The sequence below is a fragment of the Thermobia domestica genome, chromosome 2 (genome assembly GCF_964235325.1).
Source record: "Thermobia domestica chromosome 2, izTheDome1.hap1.1, whole genome shotgun sequence".
NCBI lineage: Eukaryota > Metazoa > Arthropoda > Insecta > Zygentoma > Lepismatidae > Thermobia > Thermobia domestica.
In genome coordinates this window covers 312,228,320-312,254,889 of record NC_137455.1, presented here as the reverse complement: position 1 = coordinate 312,254,889, position 26,570 = coordinate 312,228,320, and the positions used below count along the sequence as shown (strand labels likewise).

At 35.0% G+C, this 26,570-nt stretch overlaps 1 protein-coding gene across 1 annotated transcript in view; it reads left to right on the top strand.

Moving 5' to 3' along the window:
• LOC145678625 (tryptase alpha/beta-1-like) overlaps positions 1 to 26,570 on the top strand; it is a 108,244-nt gene that overhangs the window by 55,889 nt on the left and 25,785 nt on the right. The window contains exons 3-4 of the mRNA XM_081748981.1: positions 4,089 to 4,195; positions 16,280 to 16,425. Of these exons, the coding sequence (XP_081605107.1) occupies positions 4,089 to 4,195; positions 16,280 to 16,425 (253 nt within the window). The remainder of the gene's footprint in view (positions 1 to 4,088; positions 4,196 to 16,279; positions 16,426 to 26,570) is intronic.

The following is a 26,570-nucleotide window of genomic DNA, read 5'->3' as shown; positions in this document are numbered from 1 at the left end:
TCTCATCTAACTTCCTGATATCCCACTAGGTCCATCCTCTATTTCTAAACTCATTCCTTACAAATTTTAACGCCGCTACCCTATAGAGACTTCTTATATTCCATGTTCCAAATTTCATGTCGATTTTACTTTGCTGAGTTCGTGCCAAGTTATCAGTTCTAATCCGAGGATTCTGCGAATATATTTGAACAAGCCTTTTTCTTTTTTATAGAATAAGGTTGTTCAACCTACACCAAATCCCCCAAGCTGGAGGATCACCCCTTGTCATCTGTCCGCGACTGCTTATTCAGTATATTCGCAGCTAACCTCTATATCTAGAGGCCTTCTCCTCGATGTACAACCTGAGGACGCGCCCTGCCGTGGTGACAGGAAGACCACATTTCACAGAAATTAATATAGCTATATTTTAGAAATACAATAGGTACTGATTATCCTAAAACTGCTTTAAAACACACAGGAACAATCAATATGCTTTGATATATGGATGCATATTAAGACTGTGCAAGCTTAGATGCCGTAAAAATCGTAAATTAGAGAATAGTGTCAATGTAGTATTTCATGAATTCATCGTACGTTTGACTATCCGAACTATTCTTAATGTATCACGTTGTTTCGCTGTATAGCTACATAACTTTACAGTTATATTTTTGTGTTTATACTCTTTACCTGATCTCCACCAATAACAACTGTATGAATTTATATAATACAAAACTGGTATCCAGAAGAATATATTTTTTTAAAAAAATATGTCTATGGGATAATACGCAGGGCGCCTTGTACCTTTCACAGATTCTTTATTAACAGCCATTATTTTAATTTATTATACAAACCTGGTATACAGAACAACTAAAAAAACTTATCTATAATGTGATGTTTCGTAGGGCGCCTTATGTAAAGGGCGCACTGTTTCTTTCACGGGTTCTATACCAATAGTAACTGTATGTATGTATTGTACAGGACTGTAGTATCCATTTTGATGTGGTCTCGCAAGGGCGTCTAATGTAAAGGGCGCACTGTGCTTTTTACGGGTTCTTTACCAATATAACTGCCAGCACGGGCCTGTAATAAGGCCGTTACGTAGAACATATTTTAACAGGTTTAATCTTTTCATTTTAAAAGTCTACCTCAAACGCTAATTTCCCTGGACTACTAGGGTATTGATTCATGTGCATTTCTTACGCCCACCCTTTAAAATATGAGTACACCATTATAATAGCTAAAGAGTTAAAGGAAGAAGAAGCAGCAGCAGTAAGAATACATTAGGTTTGTAGTCATTGTGCACTGAGAATTTTCAATCTAGACCATGGAAGACGTGCATCGAATCTTTCCTTATTAAATTAAAGTAATATCCCTACATATAATGACAATACAATACAATAAGAAAATATTCAATTATGACTGATTCAGTACAGATTTTAAACAAATGTTAAAACAATAATTCTGTTCCTTTTTGCAATATTATGTACGATACCGATACAACTGAATCAAAATTTTCCAGAATTCTTTAAATTCGATATCCAACGATAAAGACGCTGAGTACACTTGAAGACTTAATGGAACCTTAAAATGTACCAATACACAAAATGTACAGTGTGGTAGGGATTTTTTTCACAAGACACGTAAACACGTTGATTTTACTTTTTTAATACTTCTCGTAAAAATAATAATATTGAACGTATTATTTGCCTAATTATTTTTCTATCTTTTTTAGGTTTCACTCATTGGAAATCACTTTTTTCTTTTAAAAAAAGTACAAGTATACCTTTTACTTCAATATTGGTAATCCGGAACATAACACACTATTTTCGCTTTGCATTTAGCTCCTTAACTTGTGTTGTTTAGAAATGAAAATGGTGATCACCATGGCAACTAGAAGAATGGACGTCACAGTATTTCCATTCTAAATATAAGGAAAGGATTTCCAATCCGTCCATTGATATAAGGAAACAGAATATGCTGTATAATCAATTCAGTATGAATTCATTATAGTAAGAATAGGCTATATCTCCGCCGTTATCTTTCTAGTAAATCCGGTAGCTGTGGAAATATGCTACAACTTCCAAAAAGTCAACCTGTGTAATTACTGTACTTAAGTTGTTTTTTTTCGTTTAATATATGGAGAAAGAATAAAAACACTCTAAATTTGTAGTCATATGACGAGTGAGTTATCTTAAGTCAGTCACTTCCAATTGGATCTCTGAAACTTTACAGTTTGCTGCTTGTGTTCTCAGCAAACTACACAGAGAGAGCAAGGAGAAGGCAATAAACTTAGCATTTTAGAAGACAGGGGTAGCAAGCAAACAAGGCGTAGTTGACAGTTTTGCAGATATGCTACTTGTGGATTCATATATAATCGGACACTGCCAACATTTGTATTATTCCATTCCACCTATCTCACTCCCTCCTTTTCTATACTCAACCTGTTTCCTACCTCTGGCTCTGAACATAAAAGCCTGCTCCTACATCGTACGCATGTATCGGTGACTTGGGAATGACTGTCTTACACCCTCTTGGAGAAAGGTAAGATTCCACTAGCTAAGAAATCTAGTATAAACAGATGCGAGCAGTTTATTGTAAAACTATTAGCTCACATGGCATACAATACAGCCAAAATTCAACTTCAAATATTAAGGAGATTTTACGAACGAATAAATGAGAAAGTTCAAGTACAGTTTTGGTTAGGAATGGCAAGGAGCTCTACAGATGCAATTTGCTCGCATCAAGTAACATGTAAAAAATTATTATTATTATTATTATTATTATTATTATTATTATTATTATTATTATTATTATTATTATTATTATTATTATTATTATTATTCAAAAAAGAAGTGTCTATTGTGTTCTTTGAAAGGAAGAGCTTATAGCTTTATGCACTGAGTAAGTTTGACGAAGCAAGATTGAGATAAAAAAAAAAATAAAAAATAAACTATACTCTGGGAAGAAACTTCATAAGAGTCAACCATCAGAAGTTGGAATAGGAAAAATGACAGAATATAGTCACCGAAAGAAATTTTGCCTTTGTCAAAAATATCCCCTTTTACCGACATCATTCAATAGTTAGGAAAGTAAAATTAATGAATCAGTGTTTATTAAGTAGGGAAGACAATGTTTCGGTAGGAAATGCAAGAACTGCTCTAATTGTTTTGTAGATAGGCTGGCTATCATTATGAAATTTTAAACTGACTATCATTATGAAATTGGAATTGAAAATTCATATGAGGTTACAAAACACAAGAAAAGGCTGTGAAAAATAATGTACGATGAATGTAAATAGGAAAAAGCAATAGTGACTGGAATGATGAAAGGTGCGGTCACGCTAAAAGTTTGAGAATATGAAAGAACAGGTGTCTGGTTTCGGTACCTAAGTAGTTCTATTATAATATTAAAAATATGAAAGCATATCCGCTGTATTAACCGTAAGAAGTACATTAAACTAACAAAATGTTGAGTATTTTATTAGACAGGGCGAGAAACTGAACATTGCGAGAAAAAAAACACGAAAAAGAGTAGAATCCTTTGTATGCTGAGCAGAATGGAGAAACTTAGAAATAAAAACCAGTAAAGGGCATTGGGAATAATAGTCAAAGGAGATAATTAAACAGAAATTGGAACATTGTTGGGCAAAAAATTGAATTCTAGGTGAGAAGTGTACCATAAAATATGTCAGAAGAAAAAGGAAGGAAGGGGAGAAACTACAATTAATGGATATTAAAACCTGTAATTCCTATATCTAGACGAGGAGATTAGCTTAGAACTATTGTGCATGGAAACCAGTAGTCTACCAGTTAAGGTCAGAAAATTATGATCATGATTCGTGTTTGTAAAAATAGCTGCCGGAAGCTGATAATTCAAGTAGCTCTTTAAATGCTTTATTATTTTGGTTTAAATTTCACTAGGCCTATAAGTTCTTATCATTCCGTTCAATTTTAACATGCTAGAAACGCCTATGTTTCAGATAGTTCGAAATTAACTTTTAAAAGTGAGACTACGTACTGTATATCAACTAGTTACTATTAAAATAAGCATACTCAGTTTCACTTTATTTTTTATCCCTCATTTAAAAAAGTTTTCTCTTTGTTCAATAGGTATCTTTAGAACTGATGCATCCGAAATTTGGATTCATTGGACATTGGTGTGGAGGAGTTTTAATTCATCCGCAATGGATACTAACAGCAGCTCATTGCTTCAGAAAGTAAGTACTTTTTGTAACTCTTTCTTTTTACAAATAGATAATTCCATGGTATTTAATTAAAGATTAACAAACGTTAAACTTCCCATACGTGTTCAGGATCTCAATACAAAAAAGACAATTATCTTTGGTTTTGGTCGAAAAGGCTTAACTTAGGCCAGGCGAGATTTAGGACCTCGAGGTTTCTGCCAGACGAGATTTTGGGACACGAGATTTTGGGATGCTAGGTTTTTGGCGGCGGTATTTTAGTCAGGCGAGATTTTGGGCCGCAAGGTTTTAGCCAGGCGAGGTTTTCGCCTAGCGAGATTTTGTTCGGCGAGGTTTTCGCCCAGGCGAGGTTTTCACCCGGCGAGATTTTGTTCCGCGAGGTTTAGAGTGGCGAGATTCTGGTCAGGCGAGATTTTGGTCCGAGAGGTTCTGGCCGCGGGTTTTTGTACCCAAAGCATTAAAACCGAAGGTGGTAAAAATTTACGAGTACTTCCGCTTTCAACGTTGATCTCGATACAACAAAACACTGGCGCTAATTCCGGGGGGATGAGGGGAACATGTCTCCCTCAATTTTGAAACTGGGGGACTGTCCCCCCAATAATCCGATTTGAAATTGTTTTCTTGGGGAGAAATATGATGATTTATGTCCGACTGCCACTTCATCTACATCGCTTGATATTTAATATACAACAGGTTCACCTCAGAAATCAGATTCATCTACCATGAGTCTCATATCCGCTCTCTCCCCAGAATAAGCCTCAAATCTTAATGTTGAAGACAAATCTGCTCCCCTGATCCTCCACAGCATTGGTTTTCAACTTCATAAATATTTTGAACATCGCTTAAAAAAAAAGTCTTACCCCCCCCCCCCCAATGTTGAAGACAGATTTGCGCCGCTGCAACAAAAACGGTAATAGCGACAGAAGGAGGTTTCTTGGAATCGATTCAGCGCCTCAAGAAAATATGCCATCTCCTCTCGTACCAATCTACTGCAACCGGAAGTGGTAAAAGTTTACTAGTTCCCCCGGTTTCAATGTTGATTTCCATAACGAGCAAAAACTGTATGAGAGTCTTTAAGCGTATTCTTGGAATCGATTTAGCATCACAGTAACAGGTTCCTTTTTGTCCATTAACCCTATGTTCAAACTTCAAACCAGAAATGTTACAGATCAACCATCTCCAGTTTCAACGTTTGATCGCCATAGAACCAAAATGCTAATGCGGTTGTTTGAAATCGATTGTGCCCAGTGTTCGAAGTGGGGAAAAACAGAGGTGATATGTTTTATTACGAAATTAACTCGACTTACCGACTGTCTAAATGTTGAAATACGGTGAGGGTATGTTGCGAAAAAAATCCCATTGCTATTTATATAATGACTGAAAACCGCTGGAGAGCTTCTGTTTAGTTACCGGGGAGAGGAGCATGGAGAGATTTTGATCCCTTGCCAATAACTTTCTAAAAATAAAATAAAATAAAATAAAATAAAATAAAATAAAATAAAATAAAATAAAATAAAATAAAATAAAATAAAAAATAAAAAAAGTAACCCCTCATGTTATAGAGAATTAAATCGAGTTTTTATATTAATAATTTCATTCGGGAAAGCTCCCGGATCCCCCCCCCCCACTCGACTGAATCGCTGTCACAGGAGACAACCCCTAAATCCGCTCATGCTCAAGACAAGACATATGAATTAAGAAATCACACACACACACACATACAAAAGGAACAATTCAACATGACACATCAAAATATAAACTAGATGAACTTCTTTGAAGACACCTCATTTTAAAAACAAAAGATAGGAAAAAAGATGTCGGTGCTGTCCGCTTAGAAATTATTTCTACATAAGAAATAAACTGTTTTTACATGCAAAGCTAATTATTCATCAATTACTGTGTATAAAAATGGATTTATTAAAGCTATTTAGCATCTACTCTCCCGTGACAGTGTGCATTCATTACTGAAAAAAAAAAAAAAAAAAAAAACAGAGGCGGTATGGCATACCACCGCATACCGTCACGCATCTTACAGTACCTATGGGCGAACCTCGATATCATAAGGGAAGTCTGTAACTATTCTTGTACTGACTGATAGTAGACTATCAGTCTTGTAAAGTCTGTAACTATTTCGCCAATAACTTTTCTCCGTGATAATTGTTCCGTCAACGAGAAGTCAAAATTCGTTTACTTCGACAACCAAGCTGTTTTTAATTCAACTCATGTACAGACTGTTCTCCATTTGCAATGGTCATCAAAATTTGCAACGTGAAACATTGTGTCGTAAGCAATAGATTTGAGTTGGGCATTTCCAAATGTAAGTAAGTGTGCGTAGCATGGAGCTCATAAATTGTAAGAGGGGAAAGCCTTTTTGCTACATTAAGGATACCAATATCATTTACAAAGAGCATCGTTTTATTCGGTTTTATATTTTACTAAATGAAAGACGTGTAAAGAATTCTAATAGGAGCTGGTTAGGAGTATGAACCAAATGTGATTGATATTATAATCATGACTTTATTTCATGCTTCTGGGCCCATTATTATTATTATTATTATTATTATTATTATTATTATTATTATTATTATTATTATTATTATTATTATTATTATTATTATTATTATTATTATTAGTATTAGTATTATTAGTATTGATATATTATCTCTACAGAAAGTCTGCTGCGGAATATTAAAAACAAGTTAGAATTAAGAGAAAGGCTATATGAGACCAACTTTGAGCTTTGTACGTTAACATGTGTATTTTTGTTACAATTAACATTTTATAACTTTTCCTATTCTTGCGACTCCCCGAATATTGTATACACACATTTCTTAAGTATATAAGAGCCAGGGCGGCTCAGTGGTGTAGCGTTCAACCTTGGCGCGTGGGGTCTCTGGTTTGATCCCAGCTCACTCCAAATGGGCTTTGCGGTAGGCAAACACCATGTGCGTAGTTTTTCTCGGGGTTCTCCATGTTTCCTCCTATTTTCTTAATTTCATCAATTTTCATTCGTTCTCATCATTACCGTCTCCTTTAGTCTACACGTCATAACGTGTGACGTAAAACTGAAATACCTCATTTTTCTTAACCCAGTTCCTTAGTTGCATATCATAACTTAAAAATTGAACATTATATAACAGGAGGTAAATTAAGAACCGCGTTAAAAGAGAAAAAGTATTTATATCAATTTCTGAAGCTATTGTGGTATAATAATGTTTTGTATTCGTTTGTTTGGATCTTAATATTGGTTTTCAGCAGCAAGAGTAATGAGACCTCTTTCATCTCAAAGGTCGGACAGTTTCGGACGGGGCGGACCCATGAGGAGATCCATCAGATTTCGATCTCCCTCCTGAAACTTCCTAACTCAACATACATTTGTTCACTTTCTAATAAAACTACACTAGTTTAACAGTAAAATTATCGATATAGCATGAAAATTTGATCTTAAAACAATCTAGTTCTATCATTTTTCTTGAAAATATAGATGGAAATATTTTACAATTAGTTATCGTCTTTTCGGATGCAGAGTAATATCCGTTCAATATGACATAGACATAGTGGCTTGTAGTATTGGACACCCCCCCCCCTTAAAGCTTCGACCCCTCTCAACAAAAATTTCTGGGTGTGCGCCTGGTGAGTACACTTACCACTTATTCACAGGGTATCAAAAATATGCCTGGCAATCCTTACCTTTTACGTTAGATGTGTGTGAATCTTCACGATAATAAGATCTGATAAAACCACAATGAAAATACCGGTACTGTAGCAAAATCGTCGCAAACAACGCCAAACTCGAGTTCTGGCAAACGACACTGTGGCAAACAACACACCACTTTCAAACCTTTAAAAAAAAAAAATCCTTTTACAGTTTAACCTTTATCGATATAAAACAAAAACAGCAAAAGATAGCTATAAAAGGTCTTTTGCAATTAATTTAATGTCTTAAAAAGAGGATTTGGACTTCTCTATTTCTCTCCTTTAAGGCTAGAATTGGTAGAAATTTACTACTTAACAAGTTTCACTCTTACTATAATTTTTTTTAAACCGAAAGTTATTGAATAGTTTCTGTATTGAATCCGCATAGTTTGAAAGTCTACTGTGAAACGAAACTCACTTGTTTACATTCTTTTAAAAAAAAAATCTTTGTGTAACATGAACTGAGAATGAATCTTTTTAGCGAGAACTTTCGTTAACAATGAGGGCATTTTCATTAAAAGTGAGAGATCGTACTAATTAGAATGGAAAGGTGAAATATTTCGAACAAAAATATCAAGTGCTCTCTATTTATCGCTAGTTTTCCTTTCATTTTGTGTCCAAAACCATGGATTTTTTCATAAGAAATTTATAAGATGTATATAGAGCTTGTGTGTTCCGTTCGAGATTCAGATCGAAACTGGAAACTACTGTGTAAACTACAGTATCAAAATATTCAAACATGATGCACTGGGTGTTTAAGGTAAAACATCCAGCACTTATATGAAATTGCAGGTGGCTGGGAATAAATGAATAAAACAAAAACATTATAGGAAACTGTCCGAGTTCATGAAAAGAGCGTGATGCTTGCCCCACAGGGATTCACATCGCTAAAAAGGTATATGTTTTCTTTGATCTCTTCAATAATGTATTACTGTAAATCATTTCTATTTATATATTTTCGGATGACTTCAGGCCCTCTTGATAGGATGCCCTCTGGGATAAGCAGAACACTCCAGTTGATGTGTCTCTGATAGTTTCCTATTTCACCTCTTGTTTCATTCTTTTATTTCCAGCCGTTTGTGATTTATGCGAATTGAATATTTTATTTGATGTAAGAACTTACGAATAAATGGTGTCCATTTCGTAAATGGAGCACCTCACGAAAAAAAAAAATACTAGAAAAGTTATTTGTTTTTCCATAATTTTTCAGTTTTAAATGATTTATCAGATGGTATATCTTCCCATATAAAATTTTCGAATGATCCACAAGCAGAACGCTCCAATTCAATGTATGCTTTCAGATTTTGCAATCTCGCTTTTGGCTTCATAGTTTTATTTGCAAGCGCTGGACGTTGTATCCTAGACACACGGTATATACAGAACTATTCAAAATGATCTCCCCGATTACAAATTTTAATATACAGGGCGCGGCACGAAAAACCGGCCCGTAAAGTGAACACATAAAATGAAATGTAATGTATTGAATATGATTAACTACAACACATAAATGAAATGTAATGTATTGAATATGACTACTCACCTTCACAGCAGCCTTCACAGCAGGTGCTGAAAGTGCCCACTTCAAAACACGTGTGAGCACGATTGAGGAGATTCATATATACCCTTGTCAGTTCTTGTGTTGTAATGCTATTGGTGACATCCTGGATCCTGGTCTTGAGTTCTTCAATTGTGTGTGGATTTGTTTCGTATACTCTTCCCTTTAACAGTCCCCATAAGTAAAAGTCACACGTGGACAAGTCTGGTGACCGAGGAGGCCACAAGCCTTTGCTGATTGTCCTCTCTGGTGTAAACATCTCATGCACAAGGGACAGTGATGCAGCTGATGTGTGGCATGTTGCACCGTCCTGCTGAAAGTAACATAACTGACGCTCCTCTTCGGTCAAATGTGTATAAAACTCCTCCAGGATTCCCATATACACGTCACTGTTCACTGTCGTCTCAAAGAATATGGGCCCAATAACGCGTGTGGCGGAAATGGCACACCAAACACCAATCTTCTTATCATGCAAGGGTACCTGGTGGATTGCGTGTGGATTTTCTGTCGACCAATACCGGTTGTTTTGGGAATTTACGTACCCAGACAGGTGGAACCACGCCTCGTCACTCATGATGAGCATTAGTGGATCCAAGAAACCACTGGCAACATTGCTCAACAGCCATGAACAGAAATGCACCCTCTTCTGCAGGTCAGGCTCCTTCAGTCCTTGCACAACACTTATCCGGTACGGTTTTAACTTCAGTCCCTTTAAAACACGTCTGCAACTTCTCTCACTCGCATGAACCTGTTGACTCAATCTCCTGGTTGACTTTCGAGGACTTCTTGTCATTATCTCCTCCACCTGCATCTTTAATTCAGGTGTGCAGACAGATGGTCGTCTGTTCCTGGGAGCATTTTGAACCGATCCTGTACGCCGCCATTTTTCAATCAATTCCTGAATGGTGCTTTTTGCTGGCACAGAACGTTCTGGAAATTTCTCCCGAAACAAATTCTTTGTTTTCACAAAAGATCCAGTGAGAATGAACCCTTCAACAATGGCAACACGCTCGGGTATCGAATACAGCATTATCACACACTGACACTCACCCGGCTTAATACAACGAGGCCTTTTTCTCAACTGGTTTCGACAAGTTTCACTGGCTGTGGCTGCACGTGACTGCTGCAGGTCACGTAAGTCGACCCGACCTCGACACGCCATCTCTTGGTAGGAAGGTAGATTATTTAAGTGTTGCCGAAAACACAATATACCAGAATATTACGACGAGCCGGTTTTACGTGTCGCACCCTGTATAACTCAAATTTATAAACACGTACATAAGATTCATGAAAGTGATATCAAATGAAAGAGAAACTCAAAAAGTTTTGTTATATGGCAAAGTTGATGTATTAGTTGCGTAGTTTGCCGCTAGGGCGACAGTAACACAAGATAGCAGCAAATGAAGAGAAAGCTTTTTGTGTGCTAAATTTTCATAGTAATCAGTCTGTTATTAGTGTCCAAAGAAGTTTTAGAACTAAGTTTCGAGAACACCCTAGTGGGCACAGTATTCGTAAATTGTGCTTCGATTTTAAAGCAAGAGGATGCATCTGCAAGAAGAAATCGGCGGCCGCCCATCGTCAACTGCAGAAACAGTGGAGCGTGTTCAGGGGAGTTTTACGGGAAGTCCACAGAAATCCAAGGTGAAAGTAAGCAGAGAATTGCAAATACCGCAGCATACTGTGTGAAGGATTATCCTAAGCGACTGAAATTTTATCCACACCGGTTGACGTTGTTGCAAGCCTTGAAACCTAGCGAGAAAGACAAGAGACTTAAGTTCTGCATTACGATGCATTACCTAATGGAAACTGATGGTTTTCTGAAATCATTAGTGTTTAGTGATGAAGCCACTTTCCACTATTCGGGCATAGTGGACAAACAAAATGTGCGAATCTGTGGTTCGAAAAACCAAATATGTGTTGCGCGATCGGCCAAGGGAAGGTGTACGGCCCGTTTTACTTTGATGAGGATAATGTGGCAGAACTTTTGTACCTACACATGCTGCAGACATAGATATTCCCACAACTAGAAGAGGAATATAAGGATTTCATCTTTCAACAGGATGGGGCACCACCATATTTTCATAGGAATGTCAGAAATGAGCTGAACAGAAGATTACCACATAAAGGGAATGGACAAGGTCGAAGGGATGAAGAGCTGTTTTCTTGACCTCCATGTTCCCCTGACCTTACGCCGTGTTACTTCTTTCTATGGAGTTTTGTGAAAGAAAAAGTCTACAAGTCATCCTTACCAACCACTATAAATGATTTTCGAGTACGCATTACAGACGCCGTGTTATCCGTCGATCGCGAAATGTTACATCATATGGAGTTATTATTGAATCGAGGTTCAATGTGGTTCGGGAAGTCAATCTGGGCCAGCTGACATGCCCATTCTTGCTTAAATGCCATCTGAGCTTTCACCAATCAGTTTAGCGACCCCGAAAATATGGATACAACACTTATATTGGTCGTTTAGGGCAATTTCTACATGTTAACCCCTCCTAACCCTAGAGATATTCGGGTTGTTTTGCACTCACACTACGGCATCGAAAGTGTCACTATACATCTCAGCGACCCCGAAAATTATGAATTCGACATTCATATAGATTGTTTTTGATTAATTTTGTCGTCTCTTTCCATCCCAAAGGATGCTAGGGATGTCTGTATTGCCCCAAATATCACAATACAATTTTAACTTTTTATCATTTTAATTTGCTGTTTCACATCTTTTCATATCTTTTCAGTTATTTATTAATTAAAATGTATGCATTTTCCTGTGTAAAAATAAAATGTCCATGTACAAATCTAAGTTTAAAATTGAATTGAACTACCATTTAATATCTTTTGACCAAAGATTTAGGTAGAACTTTGAAGTTTAAGTAGGTTATTTTTATCTGCAAAAGAAAAGTATTTTTCAGTGATGTTTGCAACTATGCATGTAACTATGAATTGCAAACAGTTTCTCAGCAACGAAAAAAAAAAAAAAATACACCAACATCTACAGAAAAAGATGGTAATAACATAGTTCTTAGTAATAACATAGTTTTTGCTGCTTATAAATCATTTTCTTACTTGAACACTTTTTTTTATTATTTATTTGCATTTGAAAGAACTGAAAATATGGAAGCTTAAATTTAAAACGAGGCAAAGTTTTCAAACCGTACTAATAACCGAAATTATAAAATATCCAAATGATGTTTTGTGTTTTCAGGAATTGCTTAGAAGTTCATGATAGTAAATTTAGAATTAAATTTCAATTCTGAAGCATTCATTGTCTTTTTTTTTTTTTTTTCAATTGAAAAATAATGATATTATTATATACTTGCCATTGCATAAATATATACAGTATAGATTTGAAAAGAATATCGTAACATTTAGAAATATTTCAACACTACATTTGGGTAATTACACATAGGCTATACAAACGAAAAACAGTTACATTAAAAAGAAAAGAAAATCTTATGATAATTGTAAATGCACAAATCAGTCCCATTATTTGATTTAAAAACAATTAAAATGTCTTATAATGAATATATGCTAATATTAAAAATTAATATCTTATTCACATAATCAATATATTTATGTAGAATGTACAAGTCTCCCATCTGAAATACAATATTTTGTTCTCCTACTTGCTTAATGAGCAAAATATGCAATGTAATTTATAAATGTGGAGACATATCAAATGAATGTCGTAATACTTAATATTATTGATATAATTGACATCTGAAAACATTTTCAAGCTGTTTTACTTTCATGGTTCAGGTTCACTTTCTGTCAACAATATTATAATGATTATTAAATAATTATCTTAATACCTTTAAGTTATCTTTCACCTTTAAATCAGATAATTCAGTAATAGTCAGCATTACATTCAACGATATACGGGAATATGCATATTTAGAGATGAAGTCCAGACGTGAGAATCTGAAAGGTTATAAGAAGGAAAGGCGACCGTTTACATAATTCTGTATAAATTTCACTCAGAGAACAATAGTAATATTAAATGAGATTTGAGAATGCTTCATGTCTAACCCTGAAATGTCTGTTTCCAGATTTAAGTCATGTATGTACAAAGTGTACCAACTTTCGGAAATCTCTCAGGCATTCCAGAGTTACGCTGGTGTTAGCTGGGGACTTCACCCTCAGACCCTCGCACTTCTCATTTCTCTAACACATCTCCAATGGTAAATGATTTCGAAATATGGCCATCTTATTACAACAGTAATTGTGACTCTTGCTTCTTGTTTCTTCTTGTAGGGGGAAATATTTAAAAAAAAAAAATATGCTGAAACACGTCTTTAATTATTTCAAATGAAAAGTGTCAATACTAAAATGCATGTCTAAGTTTAAAGGGTTTCCAGATATTATTATCTCGTTATAACAACTGTAACCCCAACCTTTCTTATCCCGCCTTTTTTGCTTCCCTTCTAAGGGAAATATCAAACAACGGTGAAACACATGTCGAATTATTTTAACCCTTAAAAATGAATCAAACAAATGAACTCCCTAAAAGCTAATGGTTGTGTATTGAGTGATTTATTTAAGAAATTAAAGGTGACTAAGGCTTATAAACCACACTTGTCCTATCTATTCAGATATTGTTTATATATCACACCCGTCATTAACGGATCAATCGGTTGTGTTTATATGCCATGCCCTTCTCTAGAGGGTTAAATGAGAAGTCCATATACCAAATTTCATGTTACTACCCTTTAGAGATTCGAAGATATGAATATTTCGGGTTTACTATAATAATTACCATCCCCAAATTCACCCTTTGCCGTCGATTTTTGAAAAATTCTTATATTAGTGATACCTTACCTAATAAATTCTCTGTTTCTCATGCTGTATCTCCAACATGTCTCTGATCTTAAGGGATTTCAATATATGGCCTATTACAACAACTGCAACCAACAACCCTTTCCTTCAGTTTCTAGGGAAACATCAAAATACACTAAAACACGTCTTTAATTAACATGTCCCTACTCTTAAATGATTTCGAGATATGGCCACTTTATTTTAAAAATTACAACTCCCACCCTTTCTTCTTCATGTCTTTTTTCTTCTCTTCTAAAGGAAACACCAGAAAACACTAAAATGCATGTCTAATAATTTTGAATGAGAAGTCCATATACCAAATTACATGTCCTCTAATATTCAGACATTCCGACATATGGACACTTTAACATAATAATTGCCTTCCCTCTTTCCAGGCAGTCTATTACAGTGGATTAAAATTCTTGAAAATACGTTCATTTTACGGCCATACACCGTTCCCTGCGCTTCTACCACGATTAGTATGCCTCCTAAAAGTTCGTTGGTCAAGATCTCCTTTAGGCAATGTGCAGAAGCTGCTTGTATTATTTTCAACACTTAATAATGGTGTTCTTTCAAACTCTGTTTCATCTAGGAGAAGAGAAAAAAGTCAGATGGGGCCAGATCTGGACTGTAGGAGGGTTCAGGCATTGTTGCCACGTTGTGCCTGGAACTTCCTTAAGCGTAGCGACGTGTGATTTGCCGCATTGCCGAGGTGGAGACTGTATCAGTAATGTCCCTTCGGACATGGTGGACACTTAACTGTTCAATCTTACACTAAACTTGATTGGATATTTCCATTTAATCGTGCGTTGCATCTTGATTCCTGACAACAACACAAAACAACTGGTAACTCCGGGTGCGATCCACACTCTGCAAAGACTCAGAGGCAAGTGAACCGAGTCTTGTCGTATACCTAACATCTCCCACAAATGTCCCTGCCCATAGAGACTACCCTCCAGCCCTTTCTCCTCGGCTATAAGCAAACAGTTCCGATAATTTTTGTACAGACATTGTAGGAGGTATAAAGAAAATCATTTCAGTTTCTAAGTTTACCCGACCGCAGTAACAATCATAGCATTTCAATTAAAAGATTACTTTCTCCAGCAGCTCACTTTCCATAGTTATTCAGTTCACATCACCTTAATTGAAAATACATAACGTTTCCCACAACAAACACTGAAAAATGTCGGGTGATCTTAAAGATTATGGGATTAGTACATCCTAGTCAATTCAAGAGTTTGAAGACATATCGTGAGCTTCACGTACAAAATGTGAGGCTAAATATGCCTAAATATAGCGCTTTTACCTTTGGTGCGGGACTGGTGTTGGTTCCCAGTGAAAATGCATGTGGTTTGTGTTTTACGCTAAACAGTAATAGCATCTCGTACAACTTTCGTGCTGAAATGAAATGGTTTATCAAATCAGTCAGCCGATCAGTAAACAAGATGTGTACATTAAGGATAAGGGGTCAGTGCCAATGGAAATATCGTTATGGACCCCTAAGCAAACAAGTGTGTTAGGATTCTGACTACTAAATTTTACACGCAGTTCTTCTCACATGGCCCCAGAACAAGTGACCCTCGGACCTATGCATTAAGACGGCCCTGTAGAGGCATTGTGTTTGTTGAAGTTTAGTCCCTGTTCAGTACCGAGTCTATAAGGGGTGGACCTACAGTTTACGGTGGAATCTGAATTACCGTAATGCATTTAATGCTCTCCCACCGGGAATTGAACCCGGGACCCTGTGAACCAAAGACGTGCACGCTAGCCACTAGTCCAGTGGGGAGGGCTTTCCGTTACTAATGAAACTAGCTATCTATGTTACTGTATAAACTCTCGTATGTGTAGTAATAAAATACAATGAAGTTAATCATTTAGGGCTAAGGACATCTTGCATATACTTGAATGTATCATGTTCTACAACAAAAGTGAGGTGTTGTATCTTGTTCATATAAATCTATTTGATTATATGTCTTGTGCTCATTGTTGTTGTGGCTAATCTCAAACAATTGCTTTTTTACATGCAGTGACCTCTTCAACTTACCATATGGTCCATTATGGACTGTAGTTTTAGGTGAGTGGGACAGAACCAAAGAAGAAACTTCTGAAATTCGACTTCCAGTACATAAAATATTTCTACATGAAAGGTTTCGGAATTTTCAACACGATATAGGTAAGGACATTTACTCTCTGATATTTAAAATTTCATTCATATTTACTACTTCCAAACTTTTAATTATATTCACATATCATGTATAACTTGCAATGGCAATCTTATTTTGTTATGTAACGTATTCATCCATTACTTAAATAAGGATAATTTTAAGTAATGATCACTATACAAATTTGAAAGTAGTTGGAAACGAGACACAGAACTAATCCAGTTTTATTTTACAGTATAGGCCTATGACTACAGAATATCATTTATTATTTTCTAAATTATCGTCTAGTTACCTTTTCACATTTGTATTAATAGAATATCAGCATCAAATCTATTGATTCCGTTGGTGTAAAACTAGTGTAGGCATAAACTAGTGTAGTCCTCATAAAACATCCGGCTCCAGGCTCCATTGCTTAGATACGCTAAGATCTGATGTAAGTGTGGGATACCATTCCCCAGGCAGACATTCACCATCTTCACAACCGACTATCTGTTCAATAAAGCTGGCTCTGGATAGTTACGCATATTAGTAAGGTAAGTACTATTTCTTGAACTCCCTGTATAACATAATTGAGATGTGCCACGGGATTACTAAAACTTGTTGGGGCAGTTGTGGCTCAGTGGTACAGCATTCATCTCTGGCGCGTGGGATCCCTGGTTCGATTCCAACCTACGCCAACTGACAAACATTGTACGCATGGGTATCTTGGGATTCTCTTTTATCCCATTTTCGTCATTCTATCATTATAATTCATCTTATTGCCGTTTCGATTAACTTCGGTGCATGATCGTGGGGCGTCAAAAAAAAAAAAAACTACTGTCATGTTGCTCTTATCAACTTTAGGTGAGATCCATGAGTTCCTATTGGGTGTTATTAAATTCGCTTCCACCAGTGTAGTTGATTGCTCGTACTAGATCTGTACTTGGATTGTTTGTATGGTTTCTGAATATCACAATATGAAAACAGTTATATAGAACGAATATTTGCTCATGTAGGAGCCAAATGATGTATGTGTTACTGAAATTTAATATTGTGTGTCCTCTATAGATACTCAATATGTGAGTAAATTATAGAGCTACCAATAAAATTTTAGGTACAGTTGTCTGATTTTATTGGATATATAAACTAGGTCTAATAGGTTATTATCCGTGATTTCTTAACCTGCGGGTCAGGACCGCTAAGTGGGTCACGAAGAGAGATGAAAAAGATAAACGTAATTAGGATCTACCTAGGTAGTAGCGGAAAAATATTTTTAAAGATTGTTTTAAATTTCTTGTTTTGATAGACATATTTTATTTCCATAGTCATAATTAAAGACAGGAAATAACATTTAAACAAATAAAGAATCGTTTTCAAAAAATGATTATAAAAGAGGAATAGAAACTTTCATATTGAAATGCAAGAAAACTACAACAAAGAATGAATATTGAAATACAATTCAAAATGAATTATATATAATGTGAGACTTGTCTAGTGTGATTTTACTACATCTCACAAGCGATAAGTAATAATAATAATAATAATAATAATAATAATAATAATAATAATAATAATAATAATAATAATAATAATAATAATAACAGAAGAAGAAGAAGAAGAAACATAGAAAACCGGAAACTACTTATGGTAGTCGCTGACAAGAGGATGTTATAAAAGGGTAGTTGTGATATGATAGGTTGAGAAATCCTATTACGTATGATCTATCATTATTAGCAGTACAGTTGTTGAGTAACGTAACGCGTCATTTGGACTAAATATTTACACATGAATTTGAAGTCAGCTAAAATATACTTAACGACATTTTGTTTAATTGTGTTTCTTTAAAGTCAGGAATGGAATTTAAATTTTGGGCAAGCTTAAGATCTGATATTTTTTTCTTTGTACTAATATAATGTAATGTTGCCAGATTTTTTTCTTAATTTCTTTCTTGAATCCAGGAATTGTCACTGTGAGCAAGAACCATATGACTTTCCGGTGTTGACAAAGTTCGTGTGACAGTATACCTTTCTCAAAAGAAGAAAAAAAAGTTTTAAAAATACTGATCTCAATTTAACCTGCGTTGTTTTCTAGCACTTATGTACAGCCTCTAATCTAATTTTAAACATTTGCGTTCCTCTCGTACACACACTGAAAAGCACAGGACAAACGTTCTTAAAATTTTACTTGTTCAACGCAATTCATTGAATTGAGCGTTATTAACGGATAACAACTTCCAACTATAGAAAAACAATGTAGACAGTAACTTCTGGACACGAGGGAACATCAGAAAGGAAACTGATTTCCAACTAAATAAATATCACCAGGCGTGATCATATTTTTTGAGCATAATAACATAATATGTAATCCACGGCATAAAAAGTTATGGAGAGTCGTTTTTTTTTTTTTTTTTCGGACAGTGCTATATTCAACAAGCTTTCTTATCAACCTACCGCAAGCATTTATCACATAAACAAACCTATGACAAGATCTGAGATATAGGTAATAACAGGGGCAAGATGTGCAAGAAAGAAAATCTGAAAACTATACTACATTAGTGTGTGTGGACTTGAGGGCACCAAGCAGGAAAGTGCTCAAGAAGAAACATGCTCCAGTTATTTACTTTATCATATTAGCATTTAAATTAAAATACCTGTAGTTTTGGTGCATTTATGATTGCATCCCTGGCGGGATAGACACTATGTCCAACAGCGTGAGATGGTAAACCAGTCAACTGCCAACGTTGGTCTACGTTGTAGTTGGCCGCTTTATTGAGCATTTGCCAGCCATTTGCCAATGTTCACCTACGTTATAGTTGCCTGCTTTTTCGAGTATTTCCCAACCACCTGCAGACATTGGTCCTACGTTGTAGTTGGCCGGTTTGTCGAGAAGTTGCCAATCAACTGCCAACGTTGGTCCTACGTGGTAGTTGACCACTTTGTTGAGCATTTGGCAACCAAATGCCTAGTTGGCCCTATGTCGTAGTTGGCCGCTTTATCAAGCATTTACCAAGTAAATGCGAACGTTGACTCTACGTCGTAGTTGGCTGTTTTGTCGAGCATTTACCAATCAACTGCCAACATTGGCCTAACGTTGTAGGTGGCTGCTTTGTCGAGCACTTATCAACTGACTCGATTACCAACGTAACCACTCCGAAAGATAAAATTGCATATAGGAATGCGAGGTAGAAAGTGTTTGATAAATGACGGCAAAGTGGCCAATTATATTGGGTCAACGTATTTTTCAACTAGTGTCTTTGCAAGTACTAATTCCCATGCTTCCATTAGTCTACGTAGGATCTCCCAAGTGTGTTGCTGCTAGGATTAGAACTAGAGATACAAAAAAGACGGCTTTTTAGAATTGAGATTTTTCAATGAAAATCATGCTTTTGGGGAGGAAAACGTAAAATTTATTTCTTAACTTATTACTTTTTTAATTCAAGTATCACTTTTATATTCCCATAATGGCTTCTACAATTAAGCAAATGTGTATGTGCGTGCAAGATTCAGTATTTGTGAGTTCTATGTTCAATCCAGAGCTGGCTGTCTTGATTGAGTTTCAAAGCTGCATTACATTGGCTGCCAGCAAGCGTAAGTTACATAACTCACATAGCATGGAACCATTTTATCAAGTTCCTGAATATTTTACATCTTCATATATATGTTTTATTGGTCTCCTAAAATTGAAATTAGTAGACAAGAGAACAGTGCCATATATCAAGAAGTGGATATAAAGCCATTTTTGTCCTGGTATAAAATTTCGCTTACATCTCCTTTTGCTTTCGGAAAATTCTTTATAGCCTGAGCTTCAGATTTTCTGTAGAACTTAATATGAGTTCAATACACAAAATTAAATCTATAAACTATTTTGTGTATCATATTACTCTAACATGGTAATAAAACCTCATTATTCATAGAAATAGTTTTTTCTTTACTGCTAGGCCTGTCAAAATGTTTCAAATAAGAAACTTGTGGATAGCGTTTTAAATTTTCTTTTTCTGGAATTATAACGGCCTTAGTAAGTATTATACGCATATAGTTATAATGAAGTTTTAGTTTATTCATAAATTTTAAATGACATTTTTATCCTACGAAATCCACTACATTGTTATTGCGTAGTTGTATAGTTATCAACAGTTATTACTAACTCTATTAAACTTTCTACTAAAAGACTTTTATCATTGAACGTTAACCTAATAGCTTTACGAGGGAGGTTCAGGAACTAAAATTACAACGCCGATATTTCTGGAGTTTTATCTGTTAGAGATGAATGACGAGTGTGTGGTAATTTTAATACGGTACGTGGAGTTGGCAACTGTGCAGAGTTTCAGTCATTCTCTACCTACGGCTCTAGTTGTAGGTAAACACAAATAGCGACTTGTTTGCAAAACTTGTCTCGCAAAGAAATCCGCTCAGTTATTCGATTTCTATGGGCGAAACATGTAACAGTGGCTGAAATTCACCGCTAGCTGGTAGAGGTTTACGGAGAGACTGTAATATTTCATCAACGTGTAGCAGAATGGTGCGCACCCACATACAGCCTAGAAGACCACCACGGTGTTGAAGCAGTTTCGCTGAGACATGATCAACCACCCTCACTACGGCCTGAACCTCGCTCCAAGCGACTTTCACCTGTTTCCGCACTTGAAGAAGTACTTAGAAGGCTGTCGCTTCGCTTCAAACGGGGAGATGAAACACTTCATGACAACGTGGCTGAATACGCAAGGGCAGGATTTTTACCAGGAGGGAATCTTCAAACTCATCCCACGATGCGACAAGTACACTCACGTCCAAAATTATTGTCGCATGTCTATAAATATGTTGTTGTAGGGATATAATTTGATAACGAATTTGCCCGGATTTCTTATAATGTTAGTATGTGTATAATCGGCAAAGACATGTATATGGCAAATTTCATGTCAAAAGAGCAGTAAATAAAAACAATAAAACGAAAGTGAAACTTCCTTATCCATTTAGTAACATTTTGTTTTACTCATTCTAATTTTTCGTATTTATAATTCTTTTCCTATGGAATTTACTACAAATATACATTTCCCGATTATACACATAATATCAGTATTAAAAGTATCTTGCAAAATCATTATCATATTATATTCTTACAAGAAGACAGTCATAGATATGCGACAATCATTTTGGACATGAGTGTACCTCAACCGATATGGAGACTGTCGAAAAATAACCTAATGCATGTACTATATGTTGACTGTGTTGGTTGTATGAAATAATATATATACACGTTTCACTGCAGGTTTTGTAATATTACTTTTTGATCACTCTTCCTAGAAACAGTTCGTTAATATTTGATAATCCACTGTGTCCATCAATTTGCACTTTTTTCCTATCAAACGTCAGATTTTCTTTGATTCTTGATTTTTTCAGAATTTTTTCTTCAGGTACCATGTTATAATTGAAAAAAAAAAGGTGGAACATACTGTTATCTCTCCACTAAAATTGTAATATTAAAAAACTAAAGAAAATAAAAATTCTCACGCACAGAAAAAAACTCCGTGTTTCGAGCCGTTGCATCTGTAGTTAAAGTTACTAAGTTTGCTTAAAATCTTTTTCTTTAGTGGAAATTGACTAAAACCGTACTGGATTTCATATTTTATGGTAGCAGAGGAAAAATAAATATAATTTGTTACGCTCGCAAATAAAATGAATATTTCAAACAAATTCACCGATCAGAATACGATTTCCCTCTCGTACAATGATTTACGTTCTCTCTTTGTAAAAATAAACAGATTTAAAACTAGTCAGCTTGCTCGCGGGTTTATCAACAGGTCATGAACGTTATGTATGCTCATTTGTGCATTTGTGTGTGTGCATTCTGTTATTTTACGTCCTAAAGAGGTGGCTCAGTAATTGTCCGCAATGACAGACTGCTTCTTTGTGTATTAAAACTGAATAATCGTATAAAGGAGATTGGCTAGGGACTATGGTTTTTCATGAAAAATAAAATACTTCCAAGTAATTCAAGTGCATTTACTATTGTAATTTAATTAGACCTACTGAGAAAGTTTTTAATTATTTTTTTAATGAACTGAGGAGACTATGAGAGTGGCACAGTTCTGGAAACCTTCAAACAGGTAATGACATTTTTATACATAACGTATATTTTCATACTTTTTCAAGAGTTTCCACCTCGTTATTTTCAAAGCAACTAACAATCGTCAAAAAATTTGAGATCCGTTCATTTTCATATTTAATTAGATCTGCAAAATTGTAAATTTGAACTTTGTAGATTCGCCCTTTTGGGCAGCGCGTTGACCCACAGTAAAATTTTAAAAAGCAATATAGTCAGGTGATAGATAGTTTGAAAGGTTTAATCTATTCTCTTACTAAAACTATTTTGATTTCCTTAAAGTTAATAAAACTGTTATAAATTTCATCAAGTGTGAAATCTTTGGAACAAGTCGAGCGGGGAGGGAGTACATACCGAATATGTATCCGCTATAATAACATAAAAATATTTGTTATCTTGTAAATTATACAGTATTTTTTAAAGTAAATTAATCCTTCACTTGAAACACCTTATGCAAGGACGCGATATTTTGAGTTGCGAGAAGATGGGGACAAGAAAATCTATCTCCGGTACTAATAAAAATCTATATTGGAAGTTGAGATACTAGTCATACAAATAAATATATAGCTGTATATAAGCCAATCTTTTTTTGTTAAAACATTTGCGACATGTTTTTTAACCTTACAAACAAGATCTTTTTTCTTCTGTATTGCGTTTAACATTCACCTCATTAATTTACATAAAATGAAAAGAGTTCTATGCAAATTTTGCATGAATTCATCATAGCCACAGACAAGACAAGACATATATAAACATTCGTGATCCGTAATAATTGCATTTCCAAATATTAACCGAGAAAATTGTATGTAAATGTTTACCAAATGCTAAAGCAATATTTAAGATGCTACCTTACATGAATTAAACAAATATAAATTGCACATGCCATTTTTTGTTACATGAAATAAACACTAAGTTCATCAAGCATCACAGTTAACATTTTTTAAACATCATTGCATGATGTGTTATGAAAATCATGACCATTAAAAAAGTAGGTTGTATAACATCACATAACATCAAACATACAGTTGACGCATGCAACTGGAAGTACATAAAAACTTTTTCTTCAGAAGAGCTAATTGAATTTCCCCGTTCGGAAGCAAACTTTCTCCATTCGTAAGCTATTTATGTTGTTACGAGCATTGAGGTTAAAACATAACAACAACAACACAGATTACACTTACAATGCAATCATTTGTTACATTTTATATTTCGTTGCTTTTTAGATAATACGGTTGCTCTTCAACCGCAAATAAGTTTCTTTTACTGTGTACCACGGTGATAACTTTGTAGAACAGAACTCAAAATAATTCTTGTAGGATAGTTTGCACTCCAGTTTAGTGTAGTTTTCGTAGATACTTCTTTCTTGCGCGTTCATATTGTGAGAAATATCGATTTTTAATATATGCGCGGATCCAAGGGGAGGGCTATAGGAGTTATAGTCCCCCTTGAGGCTCAGGTATACACTGGATAAAGCGGCAAACTATAGTTTAGCCCCTCCCTTGATCATATTCTGGATCCGCTGCTGTATATATATATATATATATATATATATATATATATATATATATATATATATATATATAACAATAGCTTCAGCACGAGCTTTAGAACACTTATAAAGTAGCAATATTAAAATATTTATTTATTCTATTCTGAAACTATTTCTCTCTCATTGTTGATAATATTGTTGCACGTATTTCTGCGGGAGGGGAAAACTCTCAGAGCTTCGGCGATACTGCCCGTCCGAAAACATGCCTCAAACACTGGTTGCATACACTAGAAGTTTCAAAATCGTAATTAGAACAGTGTAGAATGAATTTTGTTCTTGTACATGGATCATAATCGTACTAGATTCTCTCGTTTATACGTGAGATTGGAACAGTTTCTAAGGCTTTTATTCTGAGGTGTTACCTGGTATGTTTTATTGTTATTTCTTAGTTATTTTTTTGTTATAGTTCTATTTTCTTTATTATTTTAGTTTTCTCATGACCTGTTTTATTCTTGATAAATCTTTAAATTTTATTGTATTTTTTTTATTATTTTTATCGAAATTTTTATTCTTCTTATTTTTATTTTGAAATTCTTATTGAGGACTTTGGTTTATCTTCTTTCCTTTATATATTTACCCTCTCACTCCATGTGTCCGTACATTCATCATCCGAGAAACAAACAAATTTTAAAACTATTTGATGCATCACCATCCATTGAATGAAGACGGTTAATGTTAGAAATCGATTTTGCAGATGCAGAAGATATTCAAACCGAAAGTGGAATAAATTAACTACTTTCAGTTTTAACGTTCATCACTATAGAGAAAAGAACGGTAATAGATAGCGAGAAGCTGTTTCCAGCAATCGTTAAGCGTCCCAGGAATACTGTTGATACCCATCCTTAACTCTCTGCTAACACCGGAAGTAATAGAAATGCACTACAACTTCCAGTTTCATTATTGATTTGCGTAGTTCAAAAACGGTAAGAGATGGCGGGAAGTGGTTTATGTGGAATCGATTTAGCATTGTAAAAATAGGTACCTTCTTCTCTCTCTCTCTCTTAGCCTCCTACTCAAACCGGAAGTGAAGCTCTCTCGTGTGCCTACATATTTAGCTATTAAGCCTATTAAGCTATTACTGAACATACTATTCTATCTATATATATATAAAAGAGAACGTACAAATCCTTTGTTAGCTCATCACGCTAATACGGCTGAACCAATTTCTTTCATTTTTGGGGGGTTATTAAGATTTGGACCCTAGATGGTTTTTATCATATCACTTTAATTTTCAATTACCAGTGTCTTGAGATAATTGACCATTCAAGTGTCCATAACGTACAAATCCTTTGTTAGCTCATCATAGCTAAATCTAACCGTATTTATATGCAACCCACATGACCGTGTCACTCGGCGGGTTAACATAAATGACAGGCGATATAATGTTAACATTTACTCCAATCTTCTATGGTTTTTATCATATCACTTGAAAGCGAAAAAGTAAAAATTATCTAAGTAACAAAGTTTATTGCGTTCCAGGGTGACCGCAGCGAAGCGGGGTGAACGCTGCTAGTTAAAGCATAAACGATTTTATTGTAGATTTAGATAGTTCAGAATAATTTATAGTATTTATCTTCTACTATGTTAAAAAAAAATGTGCCTTTTGAGTTGCAGTTCTCTCAAGTTTTCTTTTCTTTTCTTTTTTTTTTCTTTTGGCGATATGTATACCAACCTGATGTGTACATGTAAATGAATTTTGATTAACTTCTTTTGATACTGGTGGTTGGTGTTCATTTTAATAAACAGGCGTTGTTTTATAGTCTGTTTTGGAACTCTTTCTATCTATTTCTCATAATGAATTACAAGAATTATAAATCACTCTAAAAAATATGAATTAACAACATTCAAAATTAAAGCTGCAGGGTGGGAGACCTGGGTTCTATGCCCGGCGGAAGCTCATGTGGTTCGGAAGCCCACGTTAAGCTGTAGGTTCACTTTCCATATAATCTCGCTGCTGAAAGAGACGCTAAAATCAAAGTCAAATAAAACTACAGAGTTAACGATAATTTTAGTGATTTCATTAACTATCATCTTGCTTAGTGAATTCACTTTAATAGGTGACATGTAATTCAGCCTGTGTTGTTGACTATGAACGCCATATTTTTAGTACCACAAAAGCAATTTTCTTCGATATTCTCAGAAGCTACGCATAAGGATCCCTCAGGCCGTCATTGTGTTCAGCTTAGTAAGATTTATTGATTAATGTATGTTCCATCTTTGGACGCTTTTTTTCTTTAAGCCTATATGCTAGTATCGTTGATTTTTAAAAAGTTAGTTTCTAAATATTAGATTTTAATTATACATGTGTAATGCTTAAAATAATCGTAATTCGCGTGAAATGAAGTTCATGAATTCGATGAAATCTTAGTCAGAGCTGTAAATGCACGTTCAATCATATCCAAAATGATTGTCGCATATCTATAACTGTCTTCTTGTAAGAATATAATTTGATAATGATTTTGCAGGGTACTTTTATTACTGATACTAAGTGTGTAATCGGGAAATGTATATTTGTGGTAAATTTCATAG